This window comes from Populus nigra, chromosome 3, assembly GCF_951802175.1.
Source record: "Populus nigra chromosome 3, ddPopNigr1.1, whole genome shotgun sequence".
Classification (NCBI taxonomy): domain Eukaryota; kingdom Viridiplantae; phylum Streptophyta; class Magnoliopsida; order Malpighiales; family Salicaceae; genus Populus; species Populus nigra.
The window spans coordinates 18,837,235-18,860,602 of NC_084854.1; the positions used below are offsets into that span (position 1 = coordinate 18,837,235).

A 23,368-nucleotide genomic window follows, 5' to 3' on the forward strand; every position below is an offset into this window, starting at 1 on the left:
GCTTTAAAGCCCATGCATGATTGGGCCTTCTAAATAAAGCTTGAGATTTGGGTTTGGTCAAAATTGTCAACACCGGGAACAATACAATTAATTTGTTGGGGTTTAATCGAAGAAGTAACACCATTCTAAACTACACACATAGAAAGCATAATAATAAATCTGGTTTGTTTTATATTTTAAAAGTATTTAAAAAAATTAATTTTTTTAATATTTTCGTATATCATTTTAATATATAAATATTAAAAAATTAAAAATTAAAAATATTATTTAAATATATTTCTAAATAAAAACAAATTTTATCATAAGCATCTACCGAAAACAAAACGTTAGTTGTGTTTCTACTTGAACCTGATCGTCCACCATCCAATTCTTCTTTCCGTCACGTCTCTGCACCACCGCCAGCAATACTCTCTCTGAATCCTTCTTGAACTCCACTAATAATCCTTTCTCCACCGCTTGGTCACCGGTTTATCTTCTTAAACCTCTCCACCCGTCGTTAATCTGCCCAGTCATTATCATTTTCTTTTTCAATTACACCCATCAAAATCACATAATAATAATCACAGATATTTTTTTCTTAATAACAGATTATGAAGGTCAAGATGAGACGGAACTTGACAGCAGAGAGCAAATGCCTTGGCGTTTGCGTTTGCGATAAGCAGCCAGCTCTCCCAACACCGTATCAACGAAAGTTTGAAGGGAGTAGCTTCAATTCGTGCATCGCCATGACCAAGTTTTCTTGTTTTTTTATTAAAACTATGATAAGTTTTTATTTAAAAACTTTATTTATGATTAAAATAGACATGATTTCATTAAAAATTAAATGCAATTGAAAGGCAACCAGGCCGACAAGAAAAAACAACTCCAAATAGTCAACTGAGTTAAGAGAGTCAACATTTTATTTTCTCCTTATTAAAGTGTTTTTTTTTTCTTTTATTTGGAAGAGAAATATAGTCATCCATGCTTACACGTCCCTCCTCCTTCTATATATATTCATGCCAAGGAACCTATGTTTTAAGCCATTGTATGCTTAAGGGCTTAAAAGCGTGCTTGAATTTGCGGTTTAACTTGCTTTTTAATATTTTTTTAAATTAATATTTTTAAATGTTTTTAATAATTTTAATGTACTAAAATAAAAAATGATATATCTTCCAACAAGACAACATTAAGAGCCAAAGGAGCAATGACACAAATACACGAACCCTTCCACTTCTCATCCAGGTTTAAGGTGTTGAATCCTTGTTTGTCTTCTCCTCTGAAAATCCTTGTTTGTCTTCTCCTCTGAAACCTGAATAATTAACAACAAAAGTATAAAACCAAATTTCGAACACTTACCTATAGCTATAGCTCGTCTACCAAAGAGGTGAAATGAAAATTGTAGAGAAACTTTAAAAGGCTTCCAATTAATGTTTTGATAGGAGAAGAATTCCTAAATCAACTAGCAATTATAGTGTAAAAGAATTTGTATTTAGAATTTTTATTGACCTGGGATTCTATCCTGATTAAAATAAGATAGTTTTAGCTTGTCTTTTATCCTATAATCTTCTTATGAATATAAGTATCATGCATTCAGGATTTTGTGGGTTGAATATCAATAAATGTTTAGTGTTTTCAACAGTGGTATCGAAGATTAGGAAAAAAATAAATTAAAAGAGATCACGGCAGCAGCCCCTAATTGCCGCACCTGTAAATTCAATGAACAAGACGCAGACGCAACAGCAACACAGACGAAGCAGCAGTCCTTCGCAGTAGCCTTCAGACTCAGCAGCAGCAACAGCTTGCACCAGACACAGTAGCAGCTTGCACCGGACGCAGTAGTCAAACTCAACAGCAGCAACCAGCACCAGACGCAGTAGCATCCAGCACCAGACGCAACAATAGGTTCTTCCAACAGCAGTCACAATGTTTCAGCTACAGTAGTCACTCGTTCCAGTAGGTTACATTCCAGCAAATAAGACCAGCAACACAGCAGCAGATCAGCGCAGCAGCAGGAGTACCGGTCTTCGACGCAGCAGAAATTTCTAAGGCAGCAACAGTCTTCAACATGAAAGAAGTTTTTTTGCTGCCCAGAATTTTTTTAAAGAACATTAGCAAAACTAAGTGCAAATCTAGATAGCAGCAGCAGCAACTTTCACGTGGCAGTTAACAACATAATGCATACACGCGATATAAAATTAAATGAATTAATAACGATAAATATTATAATTTTATTGATAAAATTATATTATAAACAAAAAATAAAAAATGAATGTGATGTTAAAATTTGATGTTCAGAATAGTTAAAATATTTAATCTGACAAGGTAGAGACTTCCTTACAGAATGAAATCTATTTTGAACTTTAGATGAGATAAAAAATAAAAACATGATTTAGAATAACAATTAATCAATAATGAAGCTTGCTATAAGTATAGAGCATTGAGGATGATATGTTTTTTCCTTGCACAACCAGTCTCCTTACTCAAACACTCATAGATTATAGGTTTTCTAATGATCATGATACTAGGTGGTGACTCTCTCAAATCATAATTTTATTATTAAACTCAAAACACCCCTCAATCTAGGAGGTATCTCTACAATTCAACGTCGTGCACGTCACGACAAGATAGCGACTTCATTAGGGAACAAACCTAGAATCTCTGGATGGACTAAGCTTTGTTGATTGTTTTTGTTGTGTCTTACATTATTTATGCTTTATTTTATTTTCTCCTTATTTTTCATTTGTTGGTGATTTAATTTTAGCACATATTTTTTACATGTTGTTCATGCATAAGTACATTAAAATGGACTCATGCCTTTATGTATTTTAAATTCTGAGAGTATAAACTCAATTCTAAGCTAGGAGGGGAGGTGTCATTCTGTCCTATGACTTTTAGTCGAGGTTTAGATTCATGAAACATTAACTATAATCTAAGAATGATGGTCATATTTTGCCTCAACCATTCATTGTAAACTCATATACTGCCTCCAAGAGAGATGGTCACTAGGTAGATCATAAATCCATATTTTAATTTTATCAGTTAATATTGGGTCGGTTGGGAATTGAGTTTCATAATCTATTTTGATTAGTTTTCTATGAGAATATCTTGGTCTTATGACTAGGGTCGTAGGTTTTTGTATTTTTACCCCAATTAAATTAGGTTTTTTTTTATTTTTTTTCTAAGAGGCTATCTTAGTCTTATGTCCTTCAACATTGGATTTTCTTTTTATTGGGTTATTTCCGTCTCATGATCTGGGTTGGGGGTTTAATAGGTTAATCCAGTTGACTCAATTTTTTTTCTTTTTTTAATTAACTTTTTTCCCAATTTCATCATTTAATATTGTGTTTGATTGAGAATTAGACTTCATAATTTATTTTGGTTTGATTTTTATGAGGTTATCACAACCTTATAACCTGGGAACAATGCTTAATGGGTTAACCCATATTGACTTGGCTCATTTTTGTGTTATTTTTCAATTATTTGTTTTTATAAATTTCATCATTTGACATTGGATCTGATATGATCGATTAGGAATTGAGCTTCATAATTTGTTTTTTATGGGGTTATCTCAATCTCATAACCAGAGTCTCAGATTTGGTAAGTTAATCTGGGTTAAATCAAGTCTTTTTTTTTCTATAAGATTATCTCGATCTCATGACTCGATTTATAAGGCATATTGACTTAGATCATTTTTTATATATTTTTTAACTAACTTCTTTTCTTAATTTGTTATGATTTTCTTTCTACAGAGCTATCTCGGTTTCAAGACTCGAGTCGCGAGTTTAACATGTTAGCTCGGGTCGTTTTTTCAAGTTCTTTTTTTAATTGATTTTTTTTATTTTCATCATTCAACATTGGATAGATTGGAAATTAGGCTTTATAATTTGTTTTGATTTGTTTTCTATGGGTTTATCATAGTCTTATAACCCGAATTACGGATTTGACATGTTAACCCGGGTCGATCCAACTCAATCCATTATGTTATTATCTTGAAAATTCTTTTTAAATAAAACTATATTTTTATGGGTCGTCCAAGTTGCTTTTGGACTCGCAAAGTCAATTGGGTCATATCGAGTTAATCCTCAAATGATTTAATTTTTTTTCCACTAAAAAAACATTTGCAATATCTGAACATCCTTTTACATTCAAGAAAAATTTGACTCAACCTGCAGTGTAGCACTGGTTAATGATCTAATCTTATCTATAACGTATTTGTATACTTGTAAAATTTGTCTTATTAGCAAAACTTAAAAGGCGTGAGGTTTTTACTATATCCCTATGTTATGTACATACAAATACTGAGCAATGAGGATTCATATAATGCTTTGTTTTTATTATTATTATTATTATTATTTTGATGCTTGAACTTTTTTCTCTTTAATTGAATCCTATTATGATCGAATTAGTGATTTATTTATTATAATTTGTTATAGAAAAACATAATTAAAAGATCAAGGACTAAAGTGTAAAACATAATCAAATAATGTGGTCAATCTAAATTTCATATGAAAAAGTTCTTTTTGGTCCCTATATTTCCCTTTTTCTTCAATCACAATCCCTTTAATTTTTGGAAGTTTTGTTTTGGTCCAAAATTTTATTTTTCTTATTTTTTAGTCTCTAGTTTGATAGAGAAGAGAAAGATATCAGAAAATGATGAAAGAAAAAAAATCATCAGTTGGCCACATTCTAGCCATGAAAAATATCATTCTTGATATCAAAGGGTCCCAATTAACGAGAAAAATTCCATTTTCCTTTATATTGCTGGAAAAAGTATATCGAGACTGAGAGATAATTTAATTTTTAGTTTGATTTTTTAAGATGAATTTAAGGGGGTTTTGAGTTTATTTATTGGTTTATTGATTTTAAAAGGGTGTTTTAGATGAAAATATGTTAAAAAATATTTTTTGAGTAAAAAAATCTCTCAACTCAATTTGTTGACCACCTCTCTAGTGTTCGGAAACCAAATATCGTTTGCCTTTAGTTTTTAAAAAAACAAGGGTAGATCATCTATCTTTTTAGAAAAATAAATTGAAAAATAATAATAAAAGACCAGGCGCTCTAGTTTGCACCTTTTCTTTGATGGGCCGAGTGCCCTAGGTCTCCCAAGCCTAGTCGCGTGCCCTTGTTCTTAACTTTAATTTTTCTTTCTTAAAAAAACTAGAATTAATTAAAAATATTAGCTAAATATATACATGGGATGGTCGACCTAGCATATATTTTTTTTAATTTTATTCAATCATTTTTCTATATATATCTATTTTTATTATCGTTTAATTAAATTTAAAATTAATTTTAAAAAATAAAATTATTAAAAACAACTGGATTCATGACTCGTAATGTAAGATCAGTTATCTTGATCTACGTCTATCTCTTAATTTTTCAGTTTAGTTTTTAGTTAGTGTTAATAATTTTTTTTTTGCATCTATTGATTCTCAATCTATTTAATTAAACATATATATAAATTTTTCAATTTATAATTAAATGTTTTCTTAACATAAAAAAAAAAACAAACACGTTGATATTTATTTTTTGGGGGTTGAAAAAGATTTTTGCTTGATCTCGAAAACGTGGGCTAACTGATTAGTTTACATTCAAACTATGTGGTGTGTGCACAGTCCAAGTTTATTAGAATTTTTTTATAAAAAAAAAAATAGTGAAAAAGTAATCATGCCCTCATTTGCATTTTGGTCATTATAACTCAAAAGAACTGAGGTGTTGGGTTACCCCCGAATGTACTTGTCTATATTAATAGATCAGTACTGGAGCTAACAAATGCAGACAAACTTAGCATAGCAATATAGGTAAAGAAAAGGAAAGAATACACAGTACACAGAGTGGTGGAACTCCAGCACTCGCAGACAATCATTTTTATTTGCCTGCTGCATTGATGAACACGTTCTTGCCCTCACACAGTCGTTGCAGTTGAGATCTTTGGGAAATGGAAACGGCTGTGATTACTCCTCCTAAAAGCATTCCACCACTTACTACATCAACCTCAGCTTTAAAGCAAAGATTACATCATTATATCCAACCTTTTTCTTTCTTTCTTTCATGTATGCTATAACTAGTATTCTCAACTTCTTCAAAGGAGTACTGATATACTATCAACAGTCGTCTGATGTGTGTATATATATATATATCCAGGACACACACGAATACCTGTCTGGGAGAATAATTTATAAGATTACTTTGAACAAATGACCTAAAACCATCATCACTGTACACTAGTTTCATGGGTAGGTGGTATTTGACATGGGGCCCGACCCTTTTGGTTTGCCGAAGCCTTTAAATATGCTCCGTTCAAATCTTAACCCTCCAATATTTTGGTTGGTAAATGCAGCTTTGAATTGTTTTTTTCCCCCAAAGTCATATTCATGTGAATTTCGCGTGTTGTCAGTGTCACAATGAAATTGTTTGTGAATTGGACACACCGAACCTTCTTCTTTCTTCATGGGACAACAACTTTTGTTTTTTTTTTTTTCTGGGATACAAACAACGAACATACCGAACCTTCTATCCTAGGTACTTGTGTTCTTAATTAGCTGTCAGAGGAACTTACAAGCTCTACTGGCATGACTCTCAAATTAAAATCAAGCCTTGTTTTTTTTTTTAGTTGAATTTTATAATTAATCATGTTGCCCCATGTCAAAGTCTTATTATTTATATAGCATAAATAGTATTTAAGGCAAGGCGCTAACAGTTGAAAGGGTATCTAATTCAACTGTAGTGACGGTTGATAAGGGTTCAAATCTCAAGTGATGGCCTACTTTTAAATTTACTGAAATGATTGTGATAAAAAAAAAGGAAAACTAAATCTAGTAATTTGTGCCTATTTCTTACAAGAATTTGATCCCTCAATTATAATAATGTCTAATTCTTCATCTTTTTGATGCAAGCATAACAAAAATAAAAAACGAAAAATAGACTGTAACAAAATATTATTCTCTTATAAATAAATGTACGAGTACAAATATAAATTAACAGGTTCAATGGGAAAAGAATACAATTTTTATTAGTGTTTGGATACGTGATTGTGATTGAAATTGTTTTTTATAAAAATTAAAAATTATTTTTTTAATGTTTTCAGATCATTTTAATGTGTTGATATTAAAAAATAATTTTTTAAAATAAAAAATATTATTCTAAAGCATTTTTGAGTAAAAAAACACTTTGAACCACAATTGCTACCATATTTTTAAACACCCCATGAAAGGAGTAAAAGAAACTAAAAATAACCAAAAAAAAAAGAAAGGTAAAAAAGAATTTTTAAAATAATAACAAAAAAGAAAAAGTTAAGAAAGGAGAATTACTGGCCAAATTAATAGCATTCGGGTCTTGGATGATACTTGTGAGACCATGGAAAGAGTAGAAACTAAAAATTATGATGAAAAACCAAAACTTCGAAAGGGAAAGCTAGCAATCAGTCTCTCATGAAGAAGGCATAAAAAGAAAGGCATTACCAGAAGAGAGAGATTGACAAAACCGTCCCATGTTCTATCTATAAAGACAAAATCCCCACGAAGCTTCCTCGATTTTAATGTCTCTGCTTTTAAAAACCCTAGCTTTTGAACTGTTTCTTATCTTCTCCCTTTATTATTTAGAATCCCATTTCATTATATCCCAACGAGACTATGGCTTAGTTGGGCCATGGCCCCTCCTCCTCTAATTATTCCATGGTGTACAATTTTATCCTTACGTTTAAGGGTATTTCAATAAGGCCCTCAAAACACTTGTCATATTTTACTCACACCCCTATTCTTCTTAATTTTTTGTACATGTTTTCACCTTTATTCGGAGCCGGGTTGTTTGCCCGTCCCAATTTATTTATTTTTTAAAAGAACTTGAATTTCATTAGATGAAGAGCATGTTTCAAATACAATTCAATCCATGTTTTTAAAATTTTAAAATTTTTGTTTTTGTTTAAAATTAATTTTTTTTAATGTTTTTAGATTGTTTTGATGTGTTGATATTAAAAATAATTTTTAAAAATTAAAAAAATATCATCTTCATATATTTCTAAATAAAAAATATTTTAAATTACAATCATTTTTAAAACACAATCATTATCATAATTCCAAACAACTCCCCATGTATTTCAAATATAATCCAACAATTAAAAAAACAAAGAGTAATATCCTGTAAAAAGCGTTGCAATCAAGTTAGATTACCGCATGCATAGCTAATATTTCTGGATCTCGTGATGCTTAAGTGGGGCCCTTGCCTCGCTTAATCCCCGCAGATTATCCCTTTAATCAGGTTTCAAAATATGAATAATCAAAAGCCACAAGGACGCGGTTGTATTATGTCCATGTGGGGCACCCATTTCAGGCCATTCGTGGGCTCCACTTGAGGCTTAATTTAATTAGGATTTCTTTCTTTTAAGAAAAAACAAATTGTTTATTTATTGTGAAGGACGTATAGAAAGGAGTTATTAATTACAAGAGTGTGTGTGTATTTACATGGGGACCATTACAGTTTGAAACAAAAATGCTTGGATTTTTTATTCGGAGTTGGGACCACAGGACAAAGCTGAACAGTCAACGTGGTAAAATTATCTAAGCCACTCCACAGTTGTCGCTTGAGAGCAGTAAAGTAGCTCGTATTTTAGTGGGAGGATAATTATTTTTTAAAGTATTTTTTATTTAATAATATATTAAAATAATATATTTATTTTTAATATCATTATATCAAAATAATTTAAAAATATATAAAAAATTTCAAATTAATAAAAAAATAATTGTATATATGACTATTTTTTTTATCAATTAAAATATCTTTATCTTTAGATTAATTTTTGCATATCAAAAATAAGTTTTAGTTGAATCTTAAACACATTATTCAAATTTAAATTGATATGTCCACAATAAATTACATTAATGACAATACAGAGAATATAACTACTTATATTATAAATGAAGTTTTCAAATGTAAAATAACCTAATTTGTATGTAAAAATATTCAACATGTCAAAAGAAACTAATTTATTTTATTTTACCCCTTTTCACATAAATCTATTTATTTGAATAATGTTTTCTTTTTTCTTGTGATCCATTTTAATTTTTTAATTTCAATTTCATTCTTTAATATTAAATTTAGAGGAGATTGGTTTTTATATTTATTTTTAATTTATTTTTTATGAGACTATTTTAGTCTCATAGTCCAGACCGCGAGTTTGACCAGTTATTTTAGTTGATGTAATTTTTTTTGTTTTAATTTTTTTAAAACAATATTTTAATTAATAATTATACTTTATAATTTATTTTTTATAAAATTATTTCTTTCAACTTATTTTTAGAAAACATGCCGCTATCATGAGAGCGCAAGGAATGAAACACTATCCTTCAGTTTAATGGTATAAAATTCACCAACTCAGTGAAACAAGTGATCATAGTAACATTTGAGTAATAGAAATCATTTATTTTTTTGTTAATTCCTTTGCTACATCCCGCGTTTCTTTCTTTATTATTTTCTTAAAAATCGCCCTTAACTTTAATCCAGAAATGCTATGATCACTGAACGGAAAAGTTCCATTGCTTGAATTTAAAGGCAATCAAGTCGATAATTTATTATTCCAAAAAAGAAAAAGAAAAAAGAGGTGGATAATTTATGACTCATAATAATCCAGCACATGATGGTGATTATAAATAGTAGACGAGCCGGGATAACCACCTCGTGGTCCGAAAACCACCCGGTCCCAACCGACCACAGACAAATTAAATACGCGTTAGCATGGCATGGTCCAACAGGATCAATACGACCGTGGCGTTATAAACGCCAGGGTGCACGCCTCGTGGCTCGCTAAAAGACACCAATTAGGATTTTGATAATCCACTCTCTCGCCCTTTTCACCAAAATTCTCTCCCAAATTCCTTCCATGTTAAACCCCCAAAACCTTATTCTTTCCCTCGAGGAATTTATATTCCCAAAAAAATAAAAAACTAGACCAATATTCTTCCTCATTTCCATTCTAAATAAACCACCGCTTCTGGGTTTGAACTCCTCTCAAATTATAGACTGTCTTGATTGATATATCTTCAATTCTTTTTTTTTTTTTTCAAATAATACCACCAAAGCTAGTTTTTTTTTTAATATAAATTTCTTACTTTTTTTTAGGAATATTCTACGTATTAAACAAGCAATACTATATAGTATATACACATATTTCTCTTACACAAAATATAAGTCACGAGTGGTATATTTTTTTTTTTAGGGAGGACCCTTCATTTGTCATTCATGGAAATAATTAATCCCGCAGTTAGTAGTACCTCAATGAGCAGGATGGTGTAATTATTTTTAATACACAAAATAACCTGAAAATACAATAATACTACGGAAATAAATAAATAAAAAGTAAATAGAGAGAAAAACATAAAGTAATAAATAATAAAGTCTCTCCATGTTTCCTCTCTCTACACCGTACACACTCATCCATTTTCTCTAACCCAAAAAAAACAACAAAACAACACAAAGATCCCTCTCCCCCCCCCCCCCCTAACAGAAATGTAAGAGAACACAAAATCAAACAGAGACAGATACAGATACAGAGAATAGGAGAATTAGGGTTGTTTTTGTTTTTTTTAGCGACTGATAATTCGTTATTATAGTCAAAATGCCGTTGACGAGATATCAGATAAGGAACGAATACAGTTTAGCCGATCCAGAGTTGTTTAAAGCAGCTGATAAAGATGATCCAGAAGCGCTTTTGGAAGGTGTCGCCATGGCTGGCCTCGTCGGCGTCTTGCGCCAGCTCGGTGACCTCGCCGAGTCAGTCTCTCTCTCTCTCTCGTTTTCTTTTGGTTCGAGCTTGAGTTGTGTTGTGTGTTTGTTTCGTGAAATGCTAGTTTTCCAGGGCTTGGATTTGATTAGTCAAGTGTGCGTTTTGATTTATTTATTTTTTTGAGTAGTAGTTGTGGAAATGCTGATTGATCTTATTTTTTCTATTTATGGTGATAAAGCGTGGAGTTGATGTAGGAATCTAATATATTCTGATCACTCAGGCTGATTTGGTTTGAATTTGATTTCTTTCTCTTTTTCTAAATATAGTAATTGAGTTTTGTTTTGAACTGGGATTTTTTGATAAAATCTTGAGCCCAATTGAGTTAAAGATTTATGCAGCTCAATCTCGTCAACTTATTTGTTGAATTTTGAAGGAGTTTTTTTAGCTGATGAAGGTTTTGAATTGTTCAAAATAGTGGACTAAATGTTCTAGTTGTAACTAATAACAACAGTGCCATTTCTTAAGAGCAGATTCTCCTAATGGAGTATATAACTGAAACAATGGCATACTTGGTAAATTGATTAATAACAGGGGGCTGTTTTTTCTTGTGTCTGCATGAGAGTCTATTCTCAAAGGATAATAGCATTTTTCATTTCATAATCTAGAAAGCGTGTTCTAGCAGTTTTGGGAATCTTTAATGTTTTGAATTTCCCACACATTTGATTTATAAAGAAATGATTTGTTTTATGTTTCTTGAGACGATTGGTGATATCTGTTAGTAATATGTTTTTACTTGGTAATTGTTTATTTAAAGGTGTTGTGATGTGGTGCTCTTTGGAACCATGAAAAGGGTAAGCACTTAAAAGACAAGATTGATCATTTACATAATGCCACAATTTTGACCTGTCTAATCTTGAGTTTTTTCTGCAGTCTTGTAGTTCATGCTATGCCCAGTAGTATTAAAAGTAGGTCTATTTATTTGGTTTATATTGCTTTACTCTTGTCCACGTTGCTATAGTACTTTGGAACTTTCCACTCTCCATTGTAATTCTTGTATAAGAAATGCTTTTGATGTCTCTTTTCTTCTGGTTTTTAAAAGGTTCGCTGCTGAGATTTTCCATGACCTGCACGAAGAAGTAATGACAACTGCAGCAAGAGGCCATGGGCTGATGGCTCGTGTACAACAGCTCGAGGCAGAATTTCCTTCAATTGAGAAGGCATTTCTCTCCCAAACTAATCATTCACCATTCTTTTCCAGCTCAGGTTTGAAAACCATCTGCTTTTTAAAATTACTGTATGAACTGTTAATGTCTGGTATTGGTGCATTAATTAGATGGAAATATAACCTAGCTGTATCTTTTCTTTCATTTAGTGTCATGTTCCCAACCTTGCTAAGTAGCCTGCCTTGTTAAAGAAAAGGTGAACTCAGTTTCTTGTGAAGTTTGTGAGAGTTAATTGGAATGTAGGTGAAACAGGATAGAGGGCATTTACAGGCATTTTATTGAAGAAACCTGGTATGATAATTCTAAAAAGTAGGAACTAGGAAATACCGAATATCAGCGATATGTCATTTTTGAGATAACAAATACAGGTGCAATTCTCAGAAGGTCCTTTTATTTATTTTAGGAAACTGTACTGTGCCAATAAGTTTAGCAAGTCTCATGATGCATCATTTTAGTGTATGAACGATATTCTTCCATTGGAATATCAGAGTTTGCAATTTATTGGTTAATTAAATACATTGCAGGTGCTGACTGGCATCCTAATTTACAAATGGAGCAGAATCTAATTACTCGTGGAGGCTTACCTCGCTTTGTAATGGACTCTTACGAAGAATGCCGTGGCCCACCACAGTTATTCCTTTTGGATAAGTATGATTATCGTTTTGCTTTGACTTTTGAATCATGATACCAGGGAAAAAGGAAAATATTATAGTCGTGTCAATTCTGACAGGTTTGATGTTGCGGGGGCTGGGGCATGTTTGAAACGTTATACCGATCCATCATTCTTTAAAGTTGAAGCAGCATCCTCTGGAATAGCAACTGTAGAAGTTCAGAGGGGGAAGAAAATTCGAAAGAAGGTTGGTCATGAAAAGATCATCACTATATAGGATCACAACCTTACTGGTATCAAATTAAGGGATATTATTGCGAATGTTCCCCAATATAGGATTCATCCAAGGATTTTATTTTGCAAAATAAAACTTGTCCACCTGCTGCCTATCTCTCAAATAGTTTGCTTTGGCCTGCAGGGAGGTCTTGTTCTATAGAAATGGTTGCAATCCTTTGCCATTTTGGCACATTTGCAGCTTAAATGGACTAGTGGAACTGAAATGTTGACCTTAGTTCACTGCATCATGTAGTTTTTCTCTTAGCTTGATTGTTGTGGAGAAACTTTAGCTCTGATGAAATTAATTAGTGGTCATCATTATGATATATCACTTAGAACTTATCTTTTGTTTGGTAATTAACTATTACTATCTTCTTATTCTTCCTTTTTTTTTCATTTGTTTAATTAAATATAGATTTCATTGAATCTGACTATTAATCCTCAATGTGCGAGCTGTTAGAGAATAGTTCTTGGGCTCAAACTATGAATCTAATTTTAAAGGCGTGATATACAAGCACAGTGTTTTGAAGGTGAACTTTATGAGTTTTTGAAGCTCTACTCATATGAATAGTAGAGGAAGTAATAATACGCATGTATGGATTTGGACAAGGTTGTGCTCTTTGATTATGTTGAGCAGTAGAGTGGAGCACCCGCCCAATGCTTAACATTTTTTAATCTAATTATTTCCATCTTAATAAACAGTATTCCATATCTCAAGCCTGAAGGCTAAATGGTCTTAATTTGTTATGTTGCTAGAAGCTCATTTTTCTTTAATAGGTTAGCTATTTTCTTTAATTGGCACAGTGACTTGAATTTGCCCCACTTTAGCATTGCATGAAACAATTTTATGCCTTGAAAATGTTTGGGATGTAATTTGCTTTATTTTTGGCAGAAGAAAGGATCACGGTATAAAAATGGAGAAACTCCTGAAGTTGTACCAACATCACATGCCAAGTGAGGCCTTCGATTTTCTATTTAGTTTTTCATTGTATCTGTGCTTTGGTTGCAAAATCCTAAGTAAACATGGATGATTGGTGAAGAAATTTGCTTTACTATTATGCAGATTGCATGAGTTGTTTTTGGAGGAGCGTTCTGAAAATGGCCATTCTGACCCTGCACGGGTAGTGAAATTAAAGAGAAGGCTGTTCAATGGATCTCCATTTGATCTGAAACCTGGGAAGAGTTACATGCAGAAATTTGTGCTTACTCCTTCACCAGATCGTAAACAAGTTTGTGAAGATTCTGTCACTCGTTCACCTTTGAAGTTGACATTAGATAATTCTAGTGAATCAAGGTATGAAATACATGAGGTCAGTGTGGCAAGCCCTGTGAAGCAATCATCACATGGAGGGGAAAGCACATCTTCATCACCCAGTGAACGGGAGGCCACGCTTAAAACTTTTATGGACGAGTTGAATGGAGAGCCTGTTGATAGTAGAATAATTAAGGTACTTAACCCAATTGTTGATCGTGAGATGGATGAATATCCCCTTATTGTCCACAAGATGGTGATTGAAGAGGAATCATCAGTTGATGCAGATGGAAAAGCAGAGGGCACTGTAGATGGGGATCATTCCGATGACATGACAAGCGAGGTGGAAAACTACATGGATGCTCTTACTACCATGGATTCTGGAATGGAAACAGACAATGAGTATAAACCTATGAATGGTCAGGACTTCATGGATGTGAGGGCACACGGTGCAGATTCTGATGCAAACGAGGAACAGCTGGATGCTCAAGCTAATTTTTCAGATTCTCAATCCATTGGAAACTCTTCTCTCTCAGAGGGTGGGAACAGTTCGTTTAAGAAAGGAACGTCTAGCTTTTCTTACTCTGACACTCTCAGCAATGTGGCTGAGAATACAGCATCTGATAGTGAAGGAGCAGGTAAATGGTTCCCTTCTATCTCTTCTACTGAAAACTATCCAAGAGACATTGCTGATTTGCCATCAGATAGTCCATCTGTATTTGCGGAGAGTGGCATAACTGAATCCCATCACCTTGTAACATTCAATGATACCGAGGAAGACAAAATCCCTGATTCTGGTGAAGCTTCTCGTAGTTCATGTCTTACAGATTGGAATCTTGTGTTCCTGCATGCAGCTCCTGTTGCAGGTTCCATGGTAAGCCCCCTGGCAGGACCTGAACTAGATGAGGCATCCTCTGGCAGTATTAAACCTGGCTCTGAATCACCAAACTCCGATAGAAATGGTTTAAACCTGGCTGATTCTTTGGTAGCACTATCTGATTTCCCTTCACAATTGGGGCATGATACTTCACTTACAGATTCTTCTAAAACTCATTCTGTGGGTGAGTTGGATCATGAAGATCCAAAAATGTTAACCGATGCTGTTGTGCTTGTGTCAAACGTGTCAGATCTGGCTTTTGAAAAGAAAGGCAGTGATGATTCTGTGAATGGAGTGCTTCAAACAGATTATGCAGCTGAACATTCAACTATGACACCGGCAGAGGAGCGATTTCCTAAGTCAACTTTGCCTGTAGTCGAGTTGGATTCAGGGGTCCTATCTCTGCCTGATAATTTGGATTTTGTAAAGCCTGATGTTTTAGTTTCTGAAGTTGACGATGCAATTGCAACAAGGGAGACTAGAGCAGAAAATTTAACACTAGTGGTGGATACTTCAGAGACCGAATGCGTTAGCGAGCATCACTTCTCTGATATAACTATTGATGCCTCACAATTGGAACTTGACTCATCTAAATTAGGAGTTCCATGTTCTGAAGTGAATATAAATCTTGAAGAAATTTCAAACGGTTTTGATGCTGAGGAAAACGTTGCATTCACAAAGGTGGATATTACAAGAGGAGATGCTGCGTCGTTCGAACATCAGTCATTGAGTTCAGATAAACCAATACTTGAAGATCATGTAAATTTGGATGATGCTGTAACTGAAACTGGTCAAGCAGAAGATATGGCTGTATCTAGTGCTGCTTCATGTGGTGCAAACAATGAAGATGTCAGCAATGTGATTTGTCCCTCTTCAGAGTTAGTTTGTTCCCCGCCTAGGAATGCTACAGAGCCACTAGAAGCTCTTTCCATCCCTGGGGATCCACATCTGACAAGGTTGGACCTTGATGAGGTAATTTCTGCCAAACCTCTGTCAGAATCACAGGTGCAGATGGAAGTTACTTCTATAGATTGGGATTCTAACCCATATAAACCAGTTTCTGAAGGCCATCCAAATCAAGAGGTAAGTGAAGTTCATAACCTGTCTTTGGAACTGAGCAACCAGGAGTCAGAAACAAAAGATAACCATCAGCATCATTATGCGGAGGCTAGCGACAACACTGTTTGTTTGCCTTTGTGTTATCTACCAGAGTCGGGAAATACTCTAGAACAATCAACTGAGGTGCAAGATGATCAGATTAGTGCAGAGTCCAGTCATGCAGACAACACAAATACTTTGTTGAGTAGTCAAACTTCATCTACTGGGTACCTTGTAGGAACTGGAATTCCTCTGGGGCACACATTGGAATTGAAGTCTGATCAACTAGACAGGGGATGCCTGAAATTAGGTGAAGCAAGTTGTATATCAACAGATCTTCAGTCTGAAAGTTCCCGTTTGAAAGATCTCTCCAGTCAAGAGCTTTTACTGCAATCATTCTGTCAGGAACGTAATGCAACTGTTCTGGAAACAAATCCATTTGATTCTGCTTTTCCTAGCTTTGGTGCACTCCCTGTCCCTGAGGCAAGTCAGGTCTATCCAGAGGCAATGCCACCATTGCCACCTCTACCTCCTATGCAATGGAGGTTAGGGAAAATTCAACCTGCTTCACTAGATGCATACAGAGATATGATTGATAATAGTGAAGGCACTTTCCCACTGATCCAGCCATTTATGGTTGATCAGCAGGTCCATTTTGATTTCCCATCATTAGATAGAGAGATCGCGCACCCTTCAAACCCATTTCTGTCTCTCCCTGTTGAAGAAAGTCAGATGTTTCCACACTCGACTACAGAGTCAATGGGAAATTCCTTGCTTCCAACTTCACTCTTGTCAGAAACACCAATCATTGACAATGATGCACACTGTCAACAGGATCACCTCCGATCAGACACAACACAATCTGTGAGCTCATCTTTGGCTTTACCAGAAATGTCCAATGAGAGGCATGAGCATGGTTTCCTTCCATTAGGAGGAGAATCTGCACAATCTAGTTCCAATCCATTCTCACTAGAGCCAAACATAGAACATACGACTGCTGTAAATGATCCCATGCCAACACAGGTCCTGCCAATCCATCCATTTAATCAATCAGCACCCAAAACAGTATTAGACATGAAGTTTCCTGGTCAGAGTTCACAAAGTTCAGAAGAGGAACTAGGGAATTCTTCTGGTAAATCTGCAGCACCACTAACTATGGAAGAAGAGCCGCATCATGATTTTGTAACTTCACGGGGATTAACAATGTGGCCGCCGAGTGCATTAGCTATGACACCACCAACCTATGAAGTTGGAAAGCCAAATGGAAACAAGATCCCTCGTCCTAGAAATCCTCTCATTGATGCTGTTGCTGCACATGATAAAAGCAAGGTAATGGTGATTTGCTGTCTTATTTGCAATCAATTGTTTTTATGTTCTTACATTTCATGGTCTGTTGTTTATGACATTTCGAACCTTTTTGCAGTTGAGAAAGGTTGCTGAACTAGTTCGACCTCAGGTTGGACCAAAAGTAGAAGAAAGAGATTCACTTCTGGAACAGATACGAACCAAGGTTCCATCCTGCATTTTCTTTTCTTTTTTACTATTTTTGTTCTCTCTCGGTGGCATGACCACCCTTGGTTCTCAGGACGTAAGTTTTCTTTCTTTCCTTGTTTGGCTGTAGTCCTTTAACTTGAAGCCTGCAACCGTGACAAGGCCTAGCATTCAGGGTATTCAGGGTCCGAAAACCAACTTGAAGGTCGCAGCCATCTTAGAGAAAGCAAATGCAATTCGCCAGGTCTGTTTCTGTCTGTCTGTCTCTCACTCTCTCTGGTGTGTGTGCATGAATATAATAATTATGATGTCTACTTTTGAATTAGGCATTGACTGGAAGCGATGAAGATAACGATTCAGACAGCTGGAGTGATTCTTAGTCAATACTCTCACCTACATCACTCCAAGGTGGCAGCTATTGCCTCGAAATTCTGCAGAGATATTATATCCTCCCTTCAAGTAAATAGCAAACATCTACAATTTTTGGTATTCTTTTGCTCTCAACACTATATCATTTATAACACAGCCTTTCCCCCCCTAAGACTCGTGTCCTCACCCCTGACATATAATCAACGAGGATGTAATTGCTGGTATGCTGCTCTCTGTATCCATGGAAATCCAGTGTCAGGGTGAAATGGTTTATACAAGAACGACTGTGGCATGGCGTGTAAGCGCTCTACCCTCAAAGTGTATGGCGTGTAAGCGCTCTACCCATCAAATTGTATTGTTCTTTTTCTAAATATATTAGCAGTTGTAAATTGTCAGAGACACATAAATTTTGATGTGTAAGGAACTGAATATGAAATTTTGCAACCTTGCAAGTGTTGTCATGATAGGAAGTTTCTGTCGTACATTGCTGTTCGTTTCTGGCTTAGGAACGATCCTGTGATGGTTTGGGTAATCCTTTACTGTAATTATCATTGATTTGGCACTATAGTTTTGTTACTTCCAATTGAATATATTGCAGTCAAAAGTGGAATATGCCTGATCAAATGTATGCGTGGATTAGATTCATCTAGAGACTTGATGCGGCCATGATATTTGTTGTGTTTGCAACCAAGACTTTCTACCGAAAAAGCAATTGAAACTTGTGCACCAGTCAATTTACACGGAAAAGGCAGGGAGAAAAAAAGGACGGATGAACAAGGTCAAATCATATAGACTTGCAGCATAATATTAAAAAAAATAGATTATTTGTGATGCGGTTGCTTATAATTTTTTTCAAAAAAAAAAATTAGAATTACAAAATAAGGTTGATATACCTTTCAAAAATAAGTCAACATCTAAGATGATAATTTGATGATGAATTCTCTCGAGTAAAAGGAAAATTGATATGAATTAACAAGTATTACTAAAGAATTTATTAGAGGTTTTTATGTGGCCTATTATAAATTCTAAAAATAAAATGATCCAAGATAAATTAACTGAGTTGATTCTAGATATTTAGATTAACAAGTTGCAAATCTACTAAACTAGATCTTTGTGTGTTGTTTGGTTCATATCTGGATCTACATGTGAAATTTTATTGCAATTCTAGTTGATTTGAAAACTAGACATACGAAGCTTTTTTATCTATAGATAGTATGTCCATTAATTCATCTAAACAGGAGAGAATGACGTGTTTGAAGTTAGGCTAGAAGTTGTTGTACAAGTTTTGCTATTTGTTTCTTTATGATTTGTGGACTTCTTATTCAGCAAGGATTTCTTTTCTACAAGGAAAGCATAGGTGGCAAAATTAGGATTATCTTGTCAAGGATTTTCATGTCATCAACATGTGTTTTTTTTTTTTTTTGTAAATTTTCTCATTAGTAAGGTTTCCTTATCATTCAATGATATTAGAGGCAGTTTTGAATTTATTTTTCTAATGTATAATTTTACTCTAACAAGAATAATTTTTTATTTGAGTATTTGATGGGGATGTAATTTCACCATAAGTTTTCAGAGATTTTAGTTTATATTGGGTTAAAGTTTTAGGTCCATCGTATATCGAGAAGGCCTTGAGATAAGGTCTAGAAGATACTTTGCGAAAATTGCATTAGGTTTCTAGTTGATTTAGGATTTTTTTTTTCTATTTTACCTTACTCTAACAAGAATAAATTTTTATTTGAGTATTTGATGAAGATGTAATTTCACCATAAGTTTTCAAAGGTTTTAATTTATATTGGATTAAAGTTTTAGGTCAATCGTATATCGAGAAGGCCTTGAGATAAGATCTAGAAGATACTATACGAAAATTGCATTAGGTTTCTAGTTGATTTATGATTCTTTTTTTCTATTTTACCTAGAACTCTTTTATTATTTTTCTAGGATTGTTTAAGATGTTTTACATAGTATAAATATGGTTATTTAACTTTTATTTAGTTTTTATATATATATAAAAAAAAGAGATGGTTGATTATTCATAAATAAAGTTTGTGTGTGAGAGTTTGCTTATTCTTGGTTCTTCATAGAAATACTTTAACTTATCAAAGAATTAACCAAGTTTTATGGTGTCTTCTATAATACTTATCTATGTCTCTTTATAAGCGTTAAATGGAGGTTCAGTTTCAATAATATTGGTGTCTCGATACAAGTTATCATTATGTCAAACTCAATTAGAAGCTATAATTTAAATTTATTTGAAAGGATCATATTGACCGTAGGTTTCTAGATCTATATACCAACGACATTCGCATCAGGGGATAAGGTGGAAAAAAATGAAAAAATAAGGAATTAAGATGAAATGAAGTTGCTTAGTAACCAAGTAATTAAAAAGAGATGACAAAAGTCGAGGGTTTAAGTGTAAAACAAGAGAAATAAGGAATATATATAAAATTTATGTTACTTGGGAACCAAGTAACTAAAAAGAAGACTCCTGGAATGTGGTTGTCACGAGCCAACACCGATTTTCTTCATTCTAACATTGTTTTGCCACCATTGCAGCCCTTTTCAATCGTTTTTAGTCACCTTAGAAGGTTCATTTTGAACCCCAAACTTCTCTTAAATAATTACCTTGCTTTATTGTTTTTTTTGTGTTCTATGATGATGTTTTGATTAGGCAATATTCATTGAATGAATATTTGTGTGGAATAAATATCATGCTTATTCGATGATTTTAATGTTTGTTGTGATGAGATTTTAGATTATGCAATGTATATGAGATTGATTTTGTATTGGAATGATGTTAGCCAAATATTTTAAATTGTGCATATGTATTCTCATATGTAACGTTTCAGTGAAATTACATGTTTAGACTTGTTTATGTGTTTGTGTTTATTACTTGTTGTAATTTTATGCATGCAAAATTAGAGCTCTTATGTGTTTATAATTTTTTTGATGAACAATTAAACTTGCTTGATTTTCATCCATTTTATTGGTAATTATACAATCTTAATAATTTAAAGCTTAAAAAATCATCATCGTCAAAATGTACATATGGTCAAGTTTCTCAAATATATATAAAAAGAAACAAAAAAAATAGTATTATATGTTTTGATGTTTATTTTAGCATTTTTCACAAAAAAAAAACAAAAACAAAAACAAAAAAATATTTTTCATGCATATTTTTAGAGTTTTATAACAAGTTTAGAAGACTCATTTAGGCTTGATCCAAATTAAAAGGCCTATTAGGTCAACATTCTTTGGTTTTTATAAAAATCATGTCAAAATTGTTTTGCTATTCACTTGTAATATTTAAGGTCAGTTGACTCATAGCCTTAGATATTAAAAGGAGAAGCACATTGTTTGGATTTTTCATATAATAAAAGTTTTTAGTTTAATATTCAGTGACGCTAGAATTAAAAGTATTAAAATTTTACTATGTAATATTCACCAATGTTAGAATTGAAGATATTATTTTTCAATTCAATATCCACTAATGTTAGAGTCTGAAAAAAGGTTGTCAAAAATATTTTTTTGACACAACATGAAATACATAATATAAACTCAGATCGTCAACTCAAATTGTAAAATTATAAGTACAATGTTTTTACTAATTATATATTGACAATTTCAGTCAAGTGGTAAATATCAATATAACACAATAAAAATAAAAGTGAAATAAACAGTAGAAAAGTTCAAGTATCTTAAAATATATAATTCAAATAAAAAATCATTCATGATTTAAATAACTTTAAAATATAATACAATTGTATCCATAGAATTTCATTAACTAAAAATTAACAAACTAAAGACAAAATTAAGACTATTAATTTCAATCTAATATTCATTGGCACTAAAGTCAAAAATATTAAGCCTTATCAATATAATACCCACCATGTCAAAATTGAGGATATTAATTTTTAGTACAATATTCATTAACGTCAAAGTTAAAAGTATTGATATATCATAAGGCATGTAAACCTCATCAAGGCTCCTTCCATGGAATTTTCTTAAGACGAATAAGTTTGAACCACCAATAAAAGTTTAACTCGTCGTATTAAATGTGTCATTACCCTGTGAATAGAACACCGGTAGATTAAGCACAACATACTTTTAGCAATTTAAGACAAATAAAAATTTAGCTTGCATCAGGTAAGTTCTTTAGGGTGATAATATCTTTTCTTTAGCATAATCAATCTCTTACCATAAATTTTTAAAGATCAGTCAGGGCTTTTAGTGATTATAATACTAGGTGACGATGTCTTTATAAAAATTAGATCCTCTAAAAAAAACATAAAAAGACTCATTTTCTTATATTTGAGGAAAGAGAGCGGGTTGTTGTGATGTTAGGAAACACATCTTTTTATACCTTTTATTTATATATTTCAAAAGCCTCTAGCATACTCCTTCATGACCTTTATTTTTAAGAAACTGATAACAACAAAAAAGTTAACATTTTAATTTGAAGTAAAAAAAAAAAGTTAAGTTACTAATACAAGGAACAACAAAATAGAAACATAATTGATTATAGAACTTAAAGATATATCACAAAAAATAAAAAACATACTTAAATCCAATTATGCATATATATATATATATATATGGAAATGGCAAAGATAAAGCAACTACATGTCCTTAAATAATTTAACAATCAAATTAAGAAACAAGAGAAGGATAAAAAGTAAAATTGATTTTTCATTTACATTATATATTTATGTTGATCCTCAAAATAAACATCTCAGAATAATATTAACAAAAATTTCAATACACATATTTTCTTCTGCAGTTTACTTTGTAAGTTTAATGTATTTTTTTGATATTATTAACGTGGGTGACCGAGTCAGCTTACACGCGCTTCGACTAATCCCACGGGCTCTAAAGTTAATGATCATGTAGACCTCTAATGACTATCATATTAGCAACAATAAAACTCGAACATGAGACCACATGAGAAACAAACTCTTTAATCTCAAACTTTTACCGGTGAACCATCTATTAAATGGTTATTTAATGTTTACACCTATGTGCTTTATCTTTGTTTATTTACATGCTTTTTATATAAGCTTTCAATTTATTTAATTTTTTCTTTATTATGAGATTTAGTGTTTGCTCTTGGTTTTGATAGTTTTTTTTGCTCGATGTAACCTCTTCATAGTTTATTTATATAAATCTTTATTATTTATTGTTTGAAGTAAACTTTTTGTTTATTATCTAATGTAAAAACCAAGGTTTTTCTACGTACCCAATCAACAGGATTAAGTTATAAATCTAATCTAGATTTATGTGAGAATCTATAATTACCTTGCTTGATCGAGAGATAATTGTCTTCTTCTTAATTATGAATTAAATTCTTAGTATAACTTTTCATCTGTTTAAGGAAGAAATTTATATTAATAACAATTTAGAAAACGAAAGGGATAAAAAAGAAAAAGAATCCAAGCCGATTTTTTTAGAAAAAATGCCGACAACACACTAACAAAAAAAA

General features: G+C 32.7%; 1 protein-coding gene across 2 annotated transcripts; it reads left to right on the forward strand.

The window, feature by feature from the left end:
- Positions 1–10,397: 10,397 nt before the first annotated feature.
- On the forward strand, positions 10,398–18,516 carry LOC133689622 (protein SCAR2). 2 transcript variants are annotated; one of them, XM_062109553.1, is made up of 9 exons: positions 10,398–10,743; positions 11,796–11,959; positions 12,444–12,567; positions 12,650–12,776; positions 13,698–13,759; positions 13,869–17,361; positions 17,456–17,542; positions 17,654–17,767; positions 17,850–18,516. In XM_062109553.1, exons 1-9 carry the CDS (start codon positions 10,589–10,591, stop codon positions 17,901–17,903), a joined length of 4,380 nt encoding a protein of 1,459 aa, XP_061965537.1. In that variant the 5' UTR covers positions 10,398–10,588; the 3' UTR covers positions 17,904–18,516. The 2 variants fall into 2 exon arrangements, with proteins under 2 accessions (XP_061965537.1, XP_061965538.1); XM_062109554.1 differs by having other exon boundaries at positions 13,701–13,759.
- Positions 18,517–23,368: the final 4,852 nt, after the last annotated feature.

What these genes read in the sequence shown, in the direction of transcription:
- LOC133689622 (XM_062109553.1), top strand. Translation starts at nt 10,589, where the DNA reads ATGCCGTTGACGAGATATCAGATAAGGAACGAATACAGTTTAGCCGAT. An exon ending in CAGTTATTCCTTTTGGATAA is followed by an intron (nt 12,568 to 12,649) that starts GTATGATTATCG and finishes CAATTCTGACAG; the next exon opens with GTTTGATGTTGCGGGGGCTG. An exon ending in TGGAACAGATACGAACCAAG is followed by an intron (nt 17,543 to 17,653) that starts GTTCCATCCTGC and finishes GTTTGGCTGTAG; the next exon opens with TCCTTTAACTTGAAGCCTGC.